Source organism: Amphiura filiformis, chromosome 12, assembly GCF_039555335.1.
Source record: "Amphiura filiformis chromosome 12, Afil_fr2py, whole genome shotgun sequence".
Classification (NCBI taxonomy): domain Eukaryota; kingdom Metazoa; phylum Echinodermata; class Ophiuroidea; order Amphilepidida; family Amphiuridae; genus Amphiura; species Amphiura filiformis.
The window spans coordinates 17,397,661-17,419,825 of NC_092639.1; the positions used below are offsets into that span (position 1 = coordinate 17,397,661).

At 37.4% G+C, this 22,165-nt stretch overlaps 2 protein-coding genes across 2 annotated transcripts; both read left to right on the forward strand.

Moving 5' to 3' along the window:
* The first annotated feature begins 502 nt into the window (after positions 1-502).
* Positions 503-8,562, forward strand: LOC140166674 (broad substrate specificity ATP-binding cassette transporter ABCG2-like). Its single transcript, XM_072190171.1, has 8 exons — positions 503-741; positions 1,781-1,840; positions 2,936-3,050; positions 3,528-3,680; positions 4,407-4,564; positions 6,159-6,313; positions 8,185-8,297; positions 8,485-8,562. The coding sequence occupies exons 1-8, from the start codon at positions 503-505 to the stop codon at positions 8,560-8,562; spliced, it is 1,071 nt and encodes a 356-aa protein (XP_072046272.1).
* A 906-nt stretch (positions 8,563-9,468) lies between these two features.
* Positions 9,469-20,038, forward strand: LOC140165881 (broad substrate specificity ATP-binding cassette transporter ABCG2-like). Its single transcript, XM_072189224.1, has 9 exons — positions 9,469-9,661; positions 12,281-12,346; positions 13,180-13,265; positions 13,679-13,768; positions 14,844-14,968; positions 15,923-16,077; positions 16,753-16,842; positions 19,258-19,322; positions 19,879-20,038. Exons 1-9 carry the CDS (start codon positions 9,470-9,472, stop codon positions 20,024-20,026), a joined length of 1,017 nt encoding a protein of 338 aa, XP_072045325.1. The 5' UTR covers position 9,469; the 3' UTR covers positions 20,027-20,038.
* The last annotated feature ends 2,127 nt before the right edge of the window (positions 20,039-22,165 follow it).

Here is a 22,165-nt window from a genome sequence, read left to right on the forward strand (position 1 = left end):
GGGTTAGGGTTAGGGTTAGAGTTAGGGTTAGTTTAGGGTTAGGATTAGGGTTAGGGTTAGGGTTGGATTAGGGTTATGATTAGGATTAGGCTTAGGGTTAGGGTTAGGATTAGGGTTAGAGTTAGGATTAGATTACACGAAATAATTACATGAAGGATCGACCAGACTATGGCATGGCAAATAAGATTATCGTTAAATAAAATCTGGTTGTGTACCTTTAACCTACAGTGTGTACAGACATCGCGTGTCTTATCATATCAACCCATCACTTTTATAGGACGACCTAATAAACATTATCATTATCATAGAATGCAAAAAGTAATAAAGCCGCAATCGTAGTGTCTATGTTTACTCGATTTATTTGAGCTCAAAGTAAGCAAGGAGACTGTGTTTAAATACTTGAGATGTATGAATCGTACCAGTGAATCGTAGTAGAGCGAATATAATATGCTTGGATGCTAACCATTTGCTTAGTGATCTTCATATTTAATATTTAAGAATCATGTACCAACCACTGAATCAACTTCCCGTTGGAACCCAAAATGTTGGTGCTACATCTTGTGTTAATTTTGACGGTACTAACAACGTCAACATCACAATCAACGTCGACGCCAAAGGACAAGGGATCACTAAGGATGCAGATTCTGGAAACATATTATCATTTCATGACATTCATTATACGGTGCAGTACAAGGAAGGAAGATGCAAGAAAGCTGACAAGACCATTCTTAATGGAATAAGGTACAACTATTATATGAAAATAAGTTTAAATACCATACGGCAACCCGATCTTCCATTAAAGCCATATTATAACATTTGCTGAGGAGAACGCCCTCAACAAAATTTTAAATTTGTAACGATTGTAATGTACTTTAGTCAATTACTCTGCAAAAATCAAGACTGTACTGTAGTTTTGTCAAAATCCGAGATTTTGAATAAAACGATGTAACCGGCGTTTTATTATTTCGATGGAAATATTACTAGTAGTCGAACACGTATGCACAGTACGTACACGGCGTGCGGGATACACATACACATACACATACACACACACACCCCGAGGATCGTACCGTATTACAACCGCGGGAGTAACATGCATGGGCGCTAGTAGTAAATTCCAATTTTCTATGATTTACCTCACTTGTTCGGCTCAAAATTAAAAGGGGACATATCTGACAGTAAAAGCTAACATTTTATGGAAAATAAAATAATACTAATCTATTTTTACAGAAATGTTATAATATGGCTTTAATAGGACCCGGGATATAACTCATATCTCATGTTATTACCGATTGCTGGGTTAGCAATTGATAGTATGCAAAGCAAGTTATACGTACACCACTGGGTCAAATTACATGAGAATTGGATAAAAACCAATTGGCCCTGCCTAACTGATAAAGTAGATTTTCATTTGCATATAGTTTCTTTGAAATTTGGGTTGATTATCATGCGAGCTCTTGCGGTATTTCCACTTTTTGATACTTCGAATCTCCCGGCCAGTCCAAGAAAGACTTATACCATATAGGACCACTTACCACAATGAGGATAGACGCTCGGATAGACGTTAGTGCAAGAAAATCTTCTGAAATATTAGAATATTAATTACTACGGCGTTTTCTGCAAAATTGAAATAGAAGGGACGTAACATTATTATCAAAAGCAGTAAGATATAACTATCTTGAGTTACTATTTGAATTCAAATCCACTTTCCCCCCTGGAATCAATGGAAATCTATATTTACCATAAGCTTGAATATCATTGTGATTTGTGATTTTTTCAGCGGTGTGTTCAAGCCAGGTTTAAATGCTATAATGGGTCCTACTGGGAGCGGGAAAACAACGTAAGTATATGCACTATTTCCGTAGAATTCAGTGGTATAAGTCTAATAAATGTTATTACATTATATTCACTAGCCAATAAATAATAGGCATCTCAACCACAAATAGGTATCATTACTGGCGCGATACGTTGAAGATGTACTTACTGATTGCAGCATCAAACCTCCCAGGCAAACCTCGCCCTCGCGGTTGTTTGATGTGATCATTTATTAGTTTTTCAAAAAAAGCATCATGTATAACCCAATTTTAAGCTTAAACGGCTTAAAGCAGTATTGTGCTTATGTATACAGATGCTTTTGAGTGATTGTCAACTTTAATTTCCCCTTATTTACAACCTTATTCACTTTTACAGCATTTTTAAATCTTTTTCGGATATAAAATGTACCTATTTATGACAAGATTGGTGGCGCTATTTAGATACTGGAATTTACTCTTTCAAGCTTTTAATACAATTGCTTTTATTTTTTAATGAAATATGTTAATAAAATGTTTTTGTTGCTTGTTTCACCTATTCCACCTGTTTTAATGGTAGTATTGATTACCTACCCCTTGCAAATTCAGAAATACGATTTATGATAAATAGCGTCACCTATAGTTTGCATTTCCTTAATAATGAAGCCAATTCTATACACATCAAACAACCGTGCCCTAACGTTCAAGTAATGCGTCAAGGCAAGGATCCTGAAGAAGTCTAGGACTCTGGTCTTTTGGACTTTAAGACTCTAGGACTTTGATATATGACGTAAACTGAAGGAAGACAGTATTCACAGTAGGTAAAAACCCCGGCAAATTCAATTACATCGTGCAGCGGCCATTCTATCCACCATGCTAACTCTAAAAGGCTACAATAGGATTGTGTTTAGTTGGCAATGAATGTTTTGTCAAACAGTTTTATTCTCACTCTGAGAAAAAATAGTAGCTCATAAATGATGTTCATGATTTTAACGCTTTGTCTTTAAAATTTGACATATGAACTGTGCTAACTGGCAATGAATGTTTTGTCAATACGTTTTATACTGACTGTGTGAGAAAAATATAGTAGCTCATGATATTCATGATTTTCACGCTTTGTCTTTAAAATTTGAATAAATTTGCAGTCTTCTAGACATTTTGGCTGCTCGTAAAGATAGCAGTGGACTCACAGGGAAAGTTCTCATAAACAGCAAACCTCTACCATCAGATTTCCGGCTGATTTCTGGATACGTCGTACAGGTATCAATTAAACGTCACCATGTGCGTGGGGTGTGGGGACTGGTTTCCAATATTTTAATGACGGGCAAAAGTGCTATAAGTAGTAGAAGATGAACCGATTGAGGCTGTAAAAAATACATCCTTTGTGAACTGCGCGATCCGGGGAGACCAACCAAGGGCCCCTGGGTACAGGGGAAACGCTTTGGTGGGGTTCTGGAGATTATAAGTTTCACTGTAAAAATTACAAGATGGCAAGTTTGGGGTAATATGTGGTTTGACATTGAAGGATCTCTCTCCATGTCCATCACGAATAGTAGGCAAATACTTGAATGACCAAATTAATGCGTTTTAGCGTGCACGTCCCGGATTCAAGTGAACCTAAGTTCTTTTCTGTTTGTAAGGCCTCTACAACAACTTTCTTGACTTTTTGCAACATGCCTCTCGTCATGATTCACTGCTTCTTCTGGAATCAATTCCTTCTTAATTTTCATCATATAGAATGATGTCGTTATGGCAACACTCACCGTTCGTGAGAATCTGGCGTTCTCGGCAGCTCTGCGTCTTCCGTCTTCAGTAAGCAAGAAGGAAAGACAACAAAGAGTAGAAGATGTCATAGAGGAACTTGGACTTGAAGAATGTGCTAATACAAAGGTTCGTCGTTAGCAGAAGCAAAAATGGGTAGTCCACACTATGTGACAATTGTGCCCACAGTTGTATGGGGTGGGTTAGTAGGGATGGGTGGGTGGGTGGGATTTTTGGTAGTTGTGTATGGACGTGTGGAGGTGTAGGATGACCGCAGGTTTTGTATGAGACGATGGGGCCGATGATATACAGGTCATTTAGGCTCACATCATGATATTTATTTATAAATATCGGGATTTAGTTTGTTACATGAAAACACATTTGAAAACACACTTGGGTCCTGATGGGACCAGGCTCAAACAAAATGCTCAAGCCAGGTTGAAAAGCCTATACAAGCATGATACTGGCCATGTGGAAAGAAAAGAGATAAACCAATAATCAAGCGAATAGTAAGTTATTGTCAGCCTCTGTTTCAATTTCAAATGCCATTGAGGCAAGTTAACTTCCAGCACTATCTTGTGCCTTACTGATCTTTTTTAATTTAGTTGGTCCTGGTAATTACAGTCGTCTTGAAATTTGTTAAGAGGTGATTCAAATCTCCTTGGAAGTTGACGATGTAGGGCCACGGGGCGGGGCACTAAGTTGGTAGTCCATCTGGAAGTACCCTCGCCAACCCGAACGACCGAACACCTACTGTATAAAATTTGATGCTTGGGTTCGTCTTGGCCATCCATGGTTTTAATGTTGTGTATTACTCGATGTTCATGTGTTTCATAAGAAATGTGTTATTTGCAGATTGGCAATGAGTGGATCCAAGGAGTGTCAGGAGGAGAAAAGAGGCGAACCAGCGTTGGCATCGAATTGATGATCAAGCCAGGAATTCTGTTCTTGGATGAACCAACCACAGGACTTGATGCGAGCACTGCTGCATCCGTCATGAGATTATTATCAGAGTATGATCATTCCAACCCAGTTTCTATACTATAGTGATAATATTGAATACTTTACGACATGTCTAAGGGCATGATCACATCAGGCACTTTTGATGTAGGGACGTGGAGTCGACCCTACATCGAAACCACTTCCCCGTGTAGTGTGAACACAAAGTAAGTGGATTCGACCCTACATCAACAATGTGGATCGAAACTACCTGGTTGAGGTAGTTTCGACCCTAGGAGGTGGGTTAAATTTCGTAATGTGAACGCGATAATGTGGAGTCGATCCAGATCGACTCCACATATACCGGAAGTGGCCATGGTCGTACGGGCCGAAATGGTGAACGTCAATGGAACAAAACGAACTGTATTCACTGGGAATTGACTTCATGACATTTACATGCTAAAAATATTTCAGTCCACAGCATGCTCAACATAAGCTTACATAAATTACTTGTTTTACGAGTAGACAGGCCGTGTATTCTGTATTCGGCGTTTTAGCCGCCACAATGTTACCGCTATTAAATCGCTTCTCTGGGGTGATGGCTTTACGAAATTTGGTATCTATGCTGCGTGGTAACGGCGCTTTACTTCCGGGTCGTTCTGACATCCGGGTATGTGGATTCGCTCCACTTACGTCATAACCCACTTTCGATGTAGATTAGCTTGGTAGTGTGAACGCGAACTCAATGTGGATTCGATGTGGATCGACACCACTTCACTACCTAGGTACGAACCCACATTGTGTAATGTGAACACGCCCTTAAAGTGCTAATATGAAGCACGTTAATGCACAGTGATAGCGCCCTCAGTTACATTCATCATGTAATTACTATTAGCGTATGTGCTTCATAAATAATAGCCTGACATGTAGAATTAGAATAATGACACCCACTATTCATAGTGCAGATTTGTCCACGGCAAATTCACCGTGACCTTTTCAGCCATAAACCCGCTTAGTGAAGATTAAACCGAAATATACAGTACTAAACCATTATAGTAATCGATTGTCCAATGCACATTTCTTACCACGTGATAATATTAATCTAATGAGCGATCGAATTGTCCGCTACGGTCGACTAATCCAATCGATAATGACGCTATTGACATGTACGGGTGGAGCTCCACTGACTGAGTTTTGGGGATTTTTTACTGGTTTGCTATCATTTACTCATCAAGGCGCTCCACCGTTATTATAAGGACTATGCTAATAATTTAAAGATTGACATGTAGAAAGTAAACCATACTTATATGGTATATAAATCACTGCGCCTTTTTTAAAGGTATACACATGAGGTTCCAGGTACATTAGTCGGTCGGCGGTGGCGACATGACTGGGGGAGGGAAAGAAGTCTAAATCTAATTGGAAACATTTATAAATTCAAATTGAATTTCCACTTTTCCTATGAGCCGTCGGTCCCGTTGATTATGACATAGTATGCTTTGAGACATAGAGCGGCTGATAAATAAATATGTTGTAATGCAGAATTTAATTTAATGTTAAATCATTATCTTATGTTTACATGTAGGAGCTCCGCAATAAACAGAATGACAATTATTTCACAATATTTTTGTGATGTTTTTTACGATCTCGAACGCTATTATTTTACAGATTAACACGGAAAAGGCACAGCACCATCATAATGTCGATTCATCAACCACGGGACCAAATCTACCGTCTTTTTGACAAACTGCATTTGCTCTCAAGGGGTGAAACAGTTTACCACGGAGTTACTACGGATGTCGTAGACTTTTTTACGGCAAATGGTAACATATAATTTATATCATATATTTGTTTCTGGCAAATTATTCAGATGGGAAGTTCAAATTCATTAGACATTAGAGAGATTGCGAAATTTACGTGAAACGTGATACGGGAACGCCAACGGCAAGCTACATTAGTCGGAGATCAGTTAGTATGCCCTCTAGAGGGTGAAATCTATTGTGAATTGGTCAATCGTGGAATTACCGTAAGGCGGTGACGTTCCTGTTGGTAGCAAAAAATGACGTTCCAAAATGACAAAAAAAACGCATTATAAAATGCAGCAAAATGTTATGTTTGTCGTGTTATGAAGCGAATCAAAGTATCCTAATAGAACGAATAAAATAAAATCCATTTTGGAGGTTACAAGAAGTGAATAAATTTCGATTTTATTGCCTATCGATTTTATTCGATATGCAGATTGCCTATTCATCAGTATAGGCTAACTGCACGTATCCGCTCCTTTCTTGCTATAAAACAAATGTATTTAGGCCAACATATCACAATTAAAATTGATTTGAAAATGTTATCTTCATATTACATGCAAAAAAGTTTTTAAAAAACTAAAAAACCGACACACGTACCTGATGTAATTTCAACCAAGAATTTCACTGTTTCGTAGTGAATCAAGGCCCGAAAATGTCATTGACAATACATGGTACCATGCGTTCATCGCTGACACATACAGAAGGCTGTGTGCTACCATTAATATTACAGTCCATTCATAAAATGATATCAAACTCACTCGATAGTATGAACCATAACGTATATTTGAGCCAAATGTTGACATCATTCGGGTATTTTTCTTGTATGTACCATGCAATATTCATAAATATTGGTCGGAAAACACAATTTCATGCAAATTGATGATGCATGACTCATGGCCACTTGACGCACTTTGCCTTCTGCTTGGTTGATCGATATTGCATAGCACTTGAGTCCAGTCCTCGTTTACGGAGTTTAGGGTTAGGGTTTATCATTGTCATAAATTATGATTAATGACCTCATATAAATCAAACATCAAATGAGAATAATCGAGCTTCTATTAATTAATAAGGGCCAAAAACAGGTGGATCATAATTATACAAGATGACACCATTGCAAAATATTCAGCATTTTACAAATGAAATACATGTAGGCCTATATCTAAAATAACATAGCCGGGCCAGGAAACACACACTAGCGCATAATATCATGATCATGCTTTATAATACCATAGGCCTTCAAACACATGTGTTTGAAGGCCTATGATAATACTGAACAAATTGTTAAATCCCAATGTCGTGTGTTTTAATATAAGTAGATTTTAAAGTTCAAATCATAGAGCTATATAAGTCCAGTTGATATTCACCGTAGTACTAGTCGGACATCTAAATCGATCGTTTCCAGGTGAACGAACTGGTTCAGTGCTCTAAATGATCACAACATAAAAGTCAATTGGTTACAAACCATGCGTGAATAAGTTACTAAAGTATGACGTATGGCGCAATCGATACCATTGATAGCAAACTTATATAGGGATTGATTTTCTTTACCAGTTAAATGCTACGTAGCTGGTCAATGTCCTGACGGTGTTTTTAAAATGTAAGATATTTTCCCTAATATTAAAACTAATATAATGAATGCAGCAATTAATATTGCCTATTGTTTTAATAGGCCTACACTCAAAAGTGTATGACGGATAATGTACTCGTGCAAATGCATTCGTCAAGATAATTGCACTTGCCATGGAGTTATTGCATTTAGCTCTTGAGCCTATCGGCTCTCGAGCTAAATGCAATAACTCCACGGCGCGTGCGATTATCTTGACGAATGCATTGCACTCAGTTCATTATCCTTATCATACGGCTTTCACTAAAATATGTTTTTTATGCAGGTTATGCACGTGAGGAACAAGATACTCGTCACCCAGCTGATTTTCTCCTTGATTCCATACAAGAAAACGAAGCAGGAGCTGCGTATAAACCTAATACAACCAAAGCAGATGCCGTAGGTAGGCCTAATTCAATTATTCTTAGAATATATATATATATATATATATATTTGCTTTTATGTAGCTTTATGTATATTAGAATAAACATTGTTTTATTCTTACTGAGCAATATGTATTACTGTTAATTTTGGGCGTGTTATTTGCAATTACAACAAACACAACGTCAACTTTTTTTCCTTGTAGTCTTCAGCTGTGATATTAGAAAAAATGTGCCACTACGACAACTCGTCAAAAAAGGATATAAAGTTCAAGGAAAGCTAATAATTTAAGTGGAAAATTTAAGTTTAGAACCGAAAAATAAAACATAAAAGATGACTGAAAACGCAGTATTGGGTTATTTCAGATGAAATCCACACACCCCTACACACCGACATCGCCTGGCTAATAATTACTTTGTCAGCAGAGATACTAAAATCAATACCCGGGATCGATACACGTGAATGTCCTATGCACGAGTTTGATATGAGACGAAAATCTTTGGATACCGGGGTAGAAAATGATGAAAATGATTTCGTATAAAGAAACCAGATATGGTTCCTTGCACTTGAATATATATTTTGAACAGATATGATAGTCGTTAGCTTGCGTCTTGAGAAAGAAGCTTGCGCCTTGAGTCAAAAACTGACAATAATTCTGATTTAAATGTGCCGAATTATATAGCGCAGTGTACAGGCCAATCGTGGAGGTAGTCTAAAAGCATATGACCTATGGCGTACCATGCTCGACTCACACACAGCGAGGTCAGTCACCGGCCTAATCGGGGCTATTGTCAGTAGCCTTAGTCAGATGTCCTTCGACCCATTATGCGGCTCAAAACTATTAAACAGGTCGATACAAAATGGCCATGCGTGGCGGTGGATTCACCTACCATGGCGATTTCTGCCATGAAGATATCGGGGCGATGACACTGTGCCCTATGGAAGACGTGACCTTAATCTTCCACACATAGAGTGTGGATTTCAAATGGGTTTACCTAAATGGGTAAACTCTACACCCCCTGTGTGAAAGATTAAGGTGTATAGATTTCAACTGGATTAGTCCAGTGCGTCAAAAAAAACCGTACGCACCAGGAACACGTAGTTTTTCTCACGTTTCAAGTTGATCAATACATTTTGTGGCATTTCATTCAATATTTCAATCAGAAGTACGTTCAGGTGACGGTTCAAGCATGCTGAACACCGTGAATGCACAGGATGCTAAAACGGAGGCTGATCAAACCCCGGAGCTTCTGTGTGAATGCTTCAAGAAGTCCGATTACTACAGTCATATGGCGACCGAAGTTGATGCCATGTACGAGAAATTCAAATTCGAAGAAGTCAAAAAACAGACATACAGCTACAGAACCTCATTTGTGACGCAGGTATGCTCATAATACATGTATATGTAAAACTGTATGTTGTTTACGACTCATTTTAACTGTCCTCTATTTACTATTAAAAAAAGTAGTTGCCACTTTACTATCTAAATTTATTAGTTTATGATAAGGTCCATGGGGGCCGGGGTATTTGCATAGCGCCAGTTTAATAATGTCCTTAAAATTCAATAATCATTATATGATCAAAGTGTCAAACTGCAAGTGTTTTGGCAAATACTTTTTGAGGAGCGCTTTCCGTCACAAATAACCCCTGACCAACCTGTGCAGTGGTGATCCCAACAGTTGCTCATAATACGTGTATATTTAAAACTGCTGTATACGACTCATTTTAACTTTCCTCTATTTACTATTCAAAAAAGTTGCCACTTTACTGTCTAAATTTATAAGTTTATGTTGAGGTCCATGGGGGCCGGGGTATTTGCATAGCGCCAGTTTCGTCGTCGTCGTCGATCTACTCAGATCTGAGTATTCGTGACCTTTCTGATGAAGTTTCTCCACTCATGTCTGTCTTGTGCCTTGGTGTAACAGCTGTAAATTGGCATTTTGGTTTAAATAATCCCATCTGTCCACCTGAGTCTCTGTCTTCCTCTGCTTCTTTTAACCTCATCTTTTCCGAACATAATCACTTTCTCTAAATTGATTCCTTCTCGCCTGGCAACATGTCCAAAATACTGTAACTTCTGTTTCATCACTGAGTTGAAGAGTGAGTCTTTATCCTCTATTTCCTGCCGAACACTCTCATTTGTCCTTTTGGCAGTCCATGGGATGCACAGAAGCTGTCTCCAGCACCACATCTCAAATGCTTCAATCCTTTTCTGCGCCAGTTTAATAATGTCAATAATCATTATGATGAAAGTGTCAAACTGCAAGTGTTTTGGCAAATACTTTTTGAGGACATGATGCAGTCATGTCTACAGTAGAATTCACAACGACCTTTGTAGGACTTAAACCCCAGTAAAAGCTATTAAGCCAAGATAACACTCATTGAAAACAGCTCAACTATGTTACATCAGATCTTCTCTGGTTAAATCCACACACACGTGTGTCTGCTTTACCTGTGTGATGAGCAATGAGCTGGTATTATAGTTTCAGTTGGGTGAACGATTATAAAGCAAATGGAAGGTAACAATTACTGTGTGGCCTCTGTTCACGAAATGAGACAATACTGTGCATATTGTTAACCACATTCTTGAAAATGAGAAACATAATGGCTGTGGGCCGTAACACGGTTTGGAAATATTTTCTTCATATTTTTTAGTGTTATCTGTCGTTTACATATCCTTCCTAAAACGCCAAAGTGCGAATATTTCCAAACACCTAAATTAGCTAAAAATTTAGGACATGTTACAAAACTATATTTTCTAGAATTTCAGAAGAGTACTTTTAATATTGGCCGGTTATTTTTCACACAGCGACGTTAACTAGGCAATGTACTATTACCTATAACATACACTAAAACACCAAAGTGCGAATATTTCCAAACATCTATATTAGCTAAAAATTTAGGACATGTTACAAAACTATATTTTCTAGAATTTTAGAAGAGTACTTTTAATATTGGCCGGTTATTTTTCACACAGCGACGTTAACTAAGCAATTACCCATACTTCTATCATACACTATTTGTAGAGGTTACGCGTCAATGGTAAGAGCACTGTGTATTGTGTATAGGAAAACGGACAGTAACTGCAGTATGAGTGCTATCCGTCACAAATAACCCCTGACTAACTTGTGTAGTGGTGACATGTCTGTAGGCAAAGGGTTCTGTAATTCCAACAGTTGCGGGTTGTGGATCACTATGGACCACAATCGCATCATCCCAATGACAGAGTTCAATAACCTCAATTAAACAATCATAGTGCAAAATTTGACCTCAAGTTGCATGTTTTTGTACCCAAATGGAGCAATTCTTTCCGCTTAAGGTTGTTTTTCAGTACTTAATTGCATGACATACTCATCCATAACATTGAAAACATTGAAAACAATGTGGCGAAAATGGCAAATTATATTGTTAGCATTACAAATCATTTTTCAGATTTACAAATTTATTGAATGATATATCTTCCATTTGTAATGAACCAATTATTTAAATTAGACAAATAAATAAGAACTTTTCATTAATGATTAATATTTTCAGTGGTTAACTATTTTGGTATTTTATGATAAATTTGGCATGTACCACAGCAATTCTTCATGAAGCCATAATAAGTACATTCTAAGAATAAAATTCAATTGACTGTTACCGCGACATGCGTCAATGACACTCTTTCTTTCTTTGCATTCTTTAACCGGCGTGGTGGCCTTGTGGTTAGAGCGTCCGCCTCACGATCGGGAGGTCGCGGGTTCGAATCCCGGCCGGGCCCGTACAAAAGGCTTTAAAAATGGTACCTACTGCCTTCTTGCCAGGCGTTCGGAATTGAAAGAATGGAGTAGGGAAAGTTAAGCACATGGCTACTAGTGGACTAACCCCCTGCTGTAGCTTTTCTGCTTGCAGACATGTGGCCCAGGGTTATGAAACGGAGATAGGCGCCGCCCAATGGGCCGAAAGGCTTGGGAAGGATTTAACTTTAACTTTATTCTTTGTATTCTTTTCATTTTCCTCAGCTCGGACACATCGGAAGGAGAGCGTTTCTAAACGTGATTCGAAACCCACGAACAACAACAAGACAGGTCAGTGTGGAATAGAAATTTGGTAACGTAATTTGTGTCAAATTAAAAGCGGCCGTAAAGTTGCCAAAACTGGTCCGTCAAAAACTGTTCCGTGGAAATAAATACTTGATCGTATAGAATATGGAAATTCTTCATAATCGTAAGGTAATTTGCATAATTTTACAGACAGAATTTGTATTGAAAGTTAAAGCCATAATGTGTGATTTGCTTCACAGCGACGCCCTCAATTTTTCTCGGATTTCTACTTTTTGCATAATTATAATGCCCAGTGGTGTACTAAAATACCACGTAAAAGACTAAGCCTGAAGTGCTTTAATTAATAACATTAAAATTAAACTTTTTATATTAAAACCGGGTCGACCCGGTTTTATTCAGAGTTCATCGATCGACTGCTTGTTAACATCTCCCTTGGATGTCAGCTTATGTGTACACACGTCAAGCGCGATGCTCCGTGCACCCCTACATGTTACGATCGGCGAGCGTAATACACGCATTGTAGGCGCTGGAATGAAATCACAATTTTCTTCGGTATACCTCATTTGTTTGGCTCGAAATTAAAAGGGATAATGTGATCAGTGAAAACAAACATTTAAAAAGGAACCAATTCTTTATGCAAATCACACATTATTGCTTTAATTGTAAACTCTAAAAAACATCTTGCATGTTTTTTCGTGACAGTTTCCGTCACCACAAGGATTCCGTCACTTATAGATGACCAGTTGCTCACAAAGCCAGGGGCACTATTTATACCTAATGAGTAATGAGTTATAGAAAATGATTATCCCTCGTTAGCTGCTAAAGTAACGATTTATTATGTGATTTTATATTCTCAGGTAATTAGTGCTATCGTTTTTAGCATCCTCATGGGTTTACTTTACTTCCAGATAGGCGGAGAACCTGCAAGTGCAATTCAAGACAGGTTAGAACCATGTTAATACTCGTCTTTAGCCGCGTTCAGATCTTGGGTATTCTAGTACAAATGACCACATGTGGACGTGAGTCCTATTTGTGGTCATTTGGTAGTACGTGTAAATGGGTGTCTTTTTTATATTCCAAGTTTTTGGACACATAATAAAGCATTTTTTCGACATTTCGTGAAACATTTGTCGGAAAATGTGGCAAAAATATGCCAATCTTTTGGTTGAGCAGATAATTCTTCCATTGTGTGGAGGAAAAGCAGCTGCTTTCCATGTCGCTGCATTCTGACTGGTATTCACTAGTTCTATAAAACCTTGGCAACGAGATAAGATTATTCCGGTTCGTAATTGTTTTTATATAGATCATATGTTTTAATGTATAATTTACAAGTGTTTTCTTTTTTCTCTATCACAGAGTTGGAGCCTTATTCGTTATGATAATGCAGAGCAACCATTTCTGTGGTAATACGCTGAGTACTTTCTTGACTGACAAAATTATATTTATGTAAGGAAATTACCTTTCTCTTTCCTCCCGCTCTCTTCCTCTTTTCCCTCACTTCATTTCTCTCTCCCTCTCCCGCCCTCTCCCGTGTATCGCGCAACAAATATTATGACTCAGGGTGCTGCAGATCTCGTGTTAAAAACTGTAGATTCCTGTTACGTATAAGCCAAATCGGCATTAGAAGTTTGCAATGCATTGTGGGACAGTTTTTGCATTTTTAGGACACTTTGTCCTTTGACCTTTCACGGAAATTGTACATACAAAATATAATCAAAAAAGTTTTACTTGAATAAAAACAAATCCAAAAAATATATTTATTATATAAGTTAATTATCTAAATATTTTTAATTGTAACATTATTAGAATAATAAAAAATAAATAATAATTAGAGTAATTTTTCCGAAATGTCAGAGGTCAAAGTGTCCTAAAAGTGCTCTCAAAAACCGGAAGTCACAATGGCGATTGGGCTTATTGGACATGCTAGGACTTTATCTTGTAGTTGCCAAAAACGGTTTTGATTATCCATACGGGTTTCATAGAATATAAGGAAAATGGGGCTGGCTTTCTGCGTGATAAAAAAAGTCTTAAAGGTGGTACTACACCCCCTTATAAATTGTGTGACTAAATTTGCATTTTTGTCCAAAAATAACTACACACTGGTAACAAAAGTTATGTATATTATAGGGGTGGGGAATCCAATTACTTCACTGAAATGTCAGTGATTCAAGACAAGTGGTTCATCATATATGCTAAGAAATGAGGTACATTCTAGCGGTACCTCTTTTCTTACCATAAATAATGTAGCGCTTGTCTTGAGTCAGTGAAATTCCTGTGTAGTAACTGGTTTCCTTGCCCTATAATATACATATATTTTGTTACCATTGTGTTATTATTTTTTGAGAAAAATGCACAAATAGTCACAAATATCGTCTTTTAGAGAAGAGGACACTCATTATTATGTTTATTTATTTATTTATTTACTTATCTTATCAGTTATCTTGTCTCATCTTATCTTATCTTGTCTTGTCTTGTCTTGTCTTGTCTTATTTATGTATCTTATTTGTCTGTTTGTTTTCAGACACGAGTCAAGAAGTGGTTTCTATCGTACATCGACTTTCTTCCTTGCCAAATTGTTCTGTGATCTGCTCCCTCTTAGAGCATTACACATTGTCATGTATTCAGCAATAGCGTACTGGATGATCGGTAATTTTTAGGTTTGCAAAATCTGGGCGTAGATCCCGGGGGAGGGGGATAAATCCCCCCAAAATATTTTGTAAAGGGGGATGGTCCATACAATGATTCCCCCTCCACAATGTTGAGGCTTGTATGTGGGTTTCTGACCAAATTAGCCTTATATTTGACCATTCTAGCCCCAAGAGTGCAAATATTTGCGCGAATCGCGCAAATTAATTGCACTTCTGCACCATATTTCATAAATTTACACAAAAGTGCTGGATTCACTATACTTCAAGAAATTTTTTCCAACCCCATCACCCCAATGTCAAAAAGAAATCTACGCCACTGGAAATGTTTGTGAAAAATGTTCGTCTACGGGTGACGTTCTGAAGCTTGGAATATATCCCAAGCCTATGAGTTTTCGTTGAGATAAAGGAGTGTTTGCGAAATGCCGTTTCAACATTAGGTTTCACTACCTGAAGAGAATTGTTCGCAGATTGACTTTCCTCCTGAGGTTAGAATCTGTCAATGAATTGACCAGATCACGAGGCTGTCATAACACAAATGGGTCAATACATAAAAATGACCTTGTGTGGTATTTAGTTCCCAGGAAGTGAGTTTTGCCTGATCCCTCAATATAAGAGTTATTACCGCCGATTTGGTTGAAAAAGGAGGTGAGACATGATCAATTCTGTTCAGGCAGTGAAACCTAATGAAATTTACTTCGACTTCCATGTCAATTTCATTTATTGTTCATACACTAAATAGATGATCTTCTATTCGGCAAAGTAAGCCGCTTTTCGCAATCTCCCCACTTTGCTATAATAAATTGAGAAACACGTCTTATAATAATATTTTGACGTTACATTTGACTCTTCATAACTTCAGAATGGATGTGTGCCTCCTAGATGTGTGCCTAGTACTGTCTACTTTACTATAGGCGTAGTAACTCATGCGGAAAATATTTGTGTTCTCTTGCAGGGTTTAAAGCAGAATTTATGGCATACCTCATCTTTGCTGGCAACTTCATTTTGACGGCATGGGCCACATCAGCTCTCTATGTCTTTCTTGGAACTTTCGGGGATAACATATTTGATGTTATACCCATAATTTCACCAATTGAGACGATTATGGTGGTATGCTATTACATTTCGTTGGATAAGTATGGCATTTCACTGTTTAAAAATTCTGTAATTTACAGTTTGCAATGTTGGTTTTCTTTTATTTATAATTTCACGGATATTTTAACAAGAATTTGTTTTTGAATACGTTTTTAAACAGGTATCATCCGTAAAAACAATTTTTTTATCAATTTGTAGTTTTTGAAAGCATTATTTTGTTTCAATGTCTGTAAAATATAACAAGCCAAAGTTGTAATACAACGGCAACCTGCTGGCAGCAAAATTAAACTTGCTGTTTCAACGGACATCACATGATATAAAACAGAGTCTACCATAATTAAACAATCTTGTAATAAAAATTCCTTTAAAAGGAATAGGGCAAGCAAATGAAAAATTGTCAAGAGAAATGAAAGAATGAGTAACCCTTCACAATTAAAAACAGGGAAAATATGACACAACATCGATTTCTAATGGGAGAATAACACATAACGTATAAACTAAGTAATTAAAAGAGTTTTTACGTTTATACGTTTCTGTGTTTCCCCCATTGGATGTTGTGTCATATTTTCCCCGATTTTAATCTTATCCATCAATGGTGCATGTTAAAAACGTACAACTATTACCGTTTTCACATACAACAGGTGTGTCGTACGTATTATCATGATTATAGTCGTGATTTTTGTATTGCAGATGTTTGGAGGTTTTTTGATCAACATAAACTCTCTACTACCTTGGTTAACTTGGCTTAAATGGTTCAGTATTATCCGGTATAGCTACAATGTAAGTTGAGCTACTAATGACATAATTTCTTGTTAAGGGTTTCGTTTGTTTGTTTGTCTGTTTTTTTGTGAAGATTAAAAAAATACACATGCATCCTATTGTGGAAGCTCCAATAACAGTTCGTCAAGTTTTAGTTTTCAAGTAGTGACAGACTTAATATAAGTCCCGTGTTACGATCTTTCAAAGGCCGAAAATACGATTTTCACAAGTTTACTCAAAGATACGCACATAATACATTGTTCTATAATTCAAAAGTAACTGATTTATTTATCTCTAGTATAGTATGAGTTTCTAGTATGGTTATGCTGGCACATAAATCATACAGAAAATAAGGAAACTAGATCTCAACACAGCCTCTGGTCCAGGTTGTATCCCAGCCATTGTCCTCATTAATACTAATCCTGAACTGACAAGCCCATTGGTGCGTCTATTCCAACTCTGCTTTGATAAGAGCCACATGCAAGCGATGTGGAAAGTATAGCTCATGCCATCCCCTGCTGCAAAAAGGGTGACAAACATTCTCGCAGCAACTACCGACAAATGTCCATGCTGTCCCTGCTCAAACGCTTCTTGACACACATACACTGATATCCAACCGACAATTTGGTATAGAGGAATCCAAATACACGCATTCCTACACCTGACTAGCAGCCTTTAGTTGGGTCCCCGACCGCTACAATGCATCCAAAATGTGTAATGATTCGGCCTTGGCGGAAATTTTAAACTGCATTCCATCACCCGTTTTACACCTTCCGCGAAAACACAGGTAGACAAAAGAAGTTTACAACACAATACAGTTCCAACAGCTGTGCAAATAAAAGCCGCCTTACACCTAGAGAAGGTCGAGGAGGGTTAATAGAATAATACAATAGAGATAATTCCGCAGGTAATCCCGTCGCATCTATTCATAGATGTACAAATGGATGAACAAAAGGACTCTGTATGAATAGATGCGACAGGATTACCTCTATTGTATATTATTATTCTATTAACCCTCCTCGTCTTTGCATCTTCTCTAGGTGTTAGGCGGCTTTTATTTGCACAATCGGGTGCTCAAAACCCCAGGTTGGTGCTAGCGGGAAACCAAAGATGGCCGACCAAATCCTGACCATGACTTGGCTCGTTGGATTCGTCTATAAGGACTGGTCATTCGACATCTGCCACCTTGACTTATGTAGCCCAGTGCCTCACCAACCCCATCAATGATAGAGAGGAATCAAAAATTGTGAATTATATACTTCTCAGGCAAGCTATTGTACTGGCTGCAGGACTACCTATTGGCCAATTCCCTAATAATTATCCTAAATGGGAATCAAAAATCCATACATCCTATTATGGTTGTTTGCCTGGTAACCCAGGCAAGACGAATCACTACAACTGGGTAAAATGAGCATTTTTAGATTGTTCTTTTATAAAATAATTTGCAATTTCAGCTATAATTTGCTTTTTATTTGATTCAAATCGGACGTTTGGTTCCAAATCTGTGGGCGTTCAAAGATAATTAGGTGACACAAAAATGTGACCATCGTCGTTTTTGCCTATGCAAACACACGTGTTGTATTCTTATGTATTATATTGTTTTTACCCTGCGATATTTAAGGTTTTATCAATTAAAATTAATAAAACAGGTTATATCATTGGGAAAGTTAGTTTGATTTAATAGTGGTTTGGGCTAAAAAAATAATTATGTGAATAAACTATTGGATTCAACGGCTCGAAATTTGCATAATTATTATAAAAAAAATAAAAAACAGTGTTTCTAGACTTTAAATGCAATTTGCGCAAAATGCCATTCTCTTAAATGTAGCATCTTGCGCGCAGCTTTTTTTCAAAACCCCTTGTCCAAATTAGCTGAAATTGCACAGAGATGGTGGAAAGACCTTTTCTGAGACATATACAGAAGGAATTTTGAAAATTCTTTTTATTTTGCGAAAAATAGGCAATTACGCTCGAAATAATGCCGAAAAATCGCAAACCTTGGAATTTTCAAGGTCGTTCACCCTCGAAATTATTATTTTTGCCTATTTTCTTTCTGTAACTTCATTCTGTAAGATCATGTCTTTAGCTAGCCATTCTTTCAATTTTTGGAAAAATATAATTAGATTAAGGAGGCAAAAAACTGCGCGCAAACTATATCCTTTCAAAATCCAAAATGGCCGCCGTTTCCATAGCAACCAACATGTGCGGACCAATATGGTGTGTTTTTTGGAAGTCGATTACCTAGGGTAGTATGCTGACCAAATATAAAAGCCTTCGGTTAAATATTACAGAAAATCACTCTGACCTCGCCTGGGTTACCTTAATGCTATGTTGTTCAGCATTTAATTTTGACCAACTTCAGACACATGCACTCTTCTCTCAATATTGCCCACCCTCACACATCTTACAATACCTCTGTCTCCTTTCATGTTATAGACGATTATGGCTAATGAGTTGTCCGGTCAGGTCTTCTGCAATCCATTTCCTGATAACTCGACCTGGTAAGATTAGGTCCACAAACATTTTTAAGTCGATGATGATGGTGGTGGTGGTAGAGAAGGTGTTCGTGTTGGTGTGGTTGTGGCTGTTAATGGTGGTGGTGGTATTGTTATTGTGTTGTTGATGGTGGTTGGTGTTAGTGCAGATAGTGATGGAGTTAGGGTGGTGTTGTTACTGATGGTGTTAAGGAGTGGTTATTTTTGTAGTGTTGCGGGTTACCGGTGGCGGAACCCGATTTCCCCCAGAGGCGTACCGGCGGCGGAGGGGGATAGGAGAAAGGTTTGTCTCTATTTCGAAATACCCTATGCATCTTACTTTGGCCCGGTAGTAGACCATAATTAATTGTTCTCATTTGGGCCTATTTTAGCATTAAAATTTGCCCCGGTAATGTAATTTTAGTAGCGGGTCAATTTGGAAATTTTGCCTCCCCTGGCTGGTTGGCCCGGTATGCTCCCGATTATACTCTATGCTCGGGCAGCCCGCCCCCGTCACCCGCAGAATATTCTTGAAATGTGTTTTTCAAGAACTAACCAAACTTACTTTGTTTTTATCCTACAGTGTGTCTGGTGATGTGTACCTTAACCAACAAGGCATCGATTCCTCCGCCAGAGGCATATTGATGAATGAAATAGCTCTGATTTGTATAGCTGTTGGATTGTTTTTTCTAACCTACGTTAGACTAAGAATGTCGCGTAGGTTGAAGTAAACACTATAGCCATATGTGACCGTACAGCTCGAATGAGCCGTAAATTCCCTAAATTGTATTCTGAGTTACAGTGTAAAATGTGCATGCAGGTCGTATTCATCGGCATCTCTGGCGCGACATCTATCTCATTTTATAGTCAAACACCTATCAATAATCCTATTATTGAAGTGGATAAAAAGCTTCTACCTTAGATGGCTATAGAAATTTTAATAGCTCTGGTCTTTGTTTGCTTTGGCTAAATCCTGTTCAAGTGGTAGGTTACCAGGCATTGTATTTTGTATAGGTATGTATAACCAACATTATTAACAATGAAAGAGTTTTCTTAAACCTCGTTGACTTGGGGATGATTTGAAATGACCGCCAATTATGACTGTTTGATATTTATTGCCAGCAATGTGGAAAAAGAGACACATGTAGAAACGAAAAAAATCTACCATTTTGTTGAAGGAGCAAAGTTTAACAAACCATAACCCCGCTTCTGGATATCGTTTGAAGGCAAATGATATACCATTTTAAAGCTTATGATGTATATTTTCTAAACACGAAATAAAACAAAATTGACCGGGGGAGGAATTTACGGCTCATTCGCCGTGAACGGTCACATATGATGTTGACGATTTGAAAACTGTCAAAATTTAATGTAATCTAGCTGTCAAGATTTGATAAAATACACAATAAAATTGGATACAGTTGCCCTTTTTCGTGGCTGATAAATTGCATTTCTCACTGCCATATGAATAATGTATACTACACTGATTAAAGATTATAGGGTAAGAAGTATTCAAGTACACAATTTAGTTCTCAAAATATTGGATTTTTTAAAAAGCTGTACAATTTCAATTTTTGTTTGAAAGTTGTGGTGTTAACAGTTCATGTGTCACTTTCAAATAATATGCATACACAGTGAGATCCACTACCTGTGTATAGGGCTTCCGTGCAACACACGGTTGTTTGATGTGATCATTTATTATTTTTTCTAACAATATTATGTAATGTTCAACTCTAGACCTGGGCAATACAAATAGTTATCACACTAAAATACACATATAATTATTTTATAGATTCTCTTTTCTATATCAAATTATTCATCTTTTTTGCTTTTTTGTAGTAACGTTAGCATATAAACTGCTAATTTGTGTGAAAATTGAGGGCGCTATTTACATACATTTTAAATTTAAATTAGCCATATAATACGAGTTATTCGTTATATTTCATGATACAAATATTTTTTTTGAAAATTTCCTTGCCATTTGTTAGTCTTGATGTTCTAATGCCATTATACGAGTGTCTACCGCCTTCTAAAGATGCAAACAATATTTAAAATAAATAGCGCCATCATTGTTCACCTTTTCTTAAAAAATAGTCACAGTTTACATGCCATGAAACAACCGTGAGCAGTTTTGGACAAATGGTATTGAAAATAACTTACATATAATTGAAATTCTAGGGATTAATTCTAACATGGCTGTCATGTCACCGTCTACAAAAATTGCAGTTGACAGGATGTGGCCTCTCTACTAACAAATATGTTTGAAAATATGAATGCTTGTGAATAAAATCTTTCAAAGGTTGGACCATGGCCATTGCCATTTTATCACCTGTATCTGAATACTTTGGCATTTATACAGTCTTAAGTAGTGAAGTTGTATGGTGTAGGATTCCCTCCCAGTATGTGGGAATCCGTTTTATGTAGAGATTTATATCGCACAGAGAGTTTCATTACCACTCATCAACACTGTTGTATGTATACGTTCAACCAGGAAGACCCACGGGGGGTGATAGGGTATGGCAGCCTGATGTTCTGTAGTGTCATATTTTATTAAGAGCATTGTGTTTCTTTCATAACGGCTAACAACTAATAGTTTACAAGATAACACAGGACCGTATGCACAAAACAAGTAAGACAAGGTCTAACGTTAGACCTGGTCTAACCATGGAGGTTAGTATTAGAGAGGGATCCTTTTACTCTTTTCTTTTCCTCCTTTACTCCTAGCAAAGTCCAAAAGAAGTTGAACTGCAGCCATCTAATATTAAGCTACATGTATTTGCTCTTAACAAGATCTACAATAATATAAAATATGGCCTGTAAATACCAAAAGGTGGAACCCTCCCGTGAGACTAATCTCCTTGATTAGACCA

Excerpts from the sequence above, each read along its gene's own strand:
- LOC140165881 (XM_072189224.1), top strand. The coding sequence starts at position 9,470 with ATGCTGAACACCGTGAATGCACAGGATGCTAAAACGGAGGCTGATCAA. Across the intron at positions 9,662-12,280 it reads GAACCTCATTTGTGACGCAG|CTCGGACACATCGGAAGGAG; the intron begins GTATGCTCATAA and ends CATTTTCCTCAG. Across the intron at positions 16,843-19,257 it reads TTATCCGGTATAGCTACAAT|ACGATTATGGCTAATGAGTT; the intron begins GTAAGTTGAGCT and ends TTCATGTTATAG.
- LOC140166674 (XM_072190171.1), top strand. The coding sequence starts at position 503 with ATGTACCAACCACTGAATCAACTTCCCGTTGGAACCCAAAATGTTGGT. Across the intron at positions 3,051-3,527 it reads TTTCTGGATACGTCGTACAG|AATGATGTCGTTATGGCAAC; the intron begins GTATCAATTAAA and ends TTCATCATATAG. Across the intron at positions 4,565-6,158 it reads GTCATGAGATTATTATCAGA|ATTAACACGGAAAAGGCACA; the intron begins GTATGATCATTC and ends ATTATTTTACAG.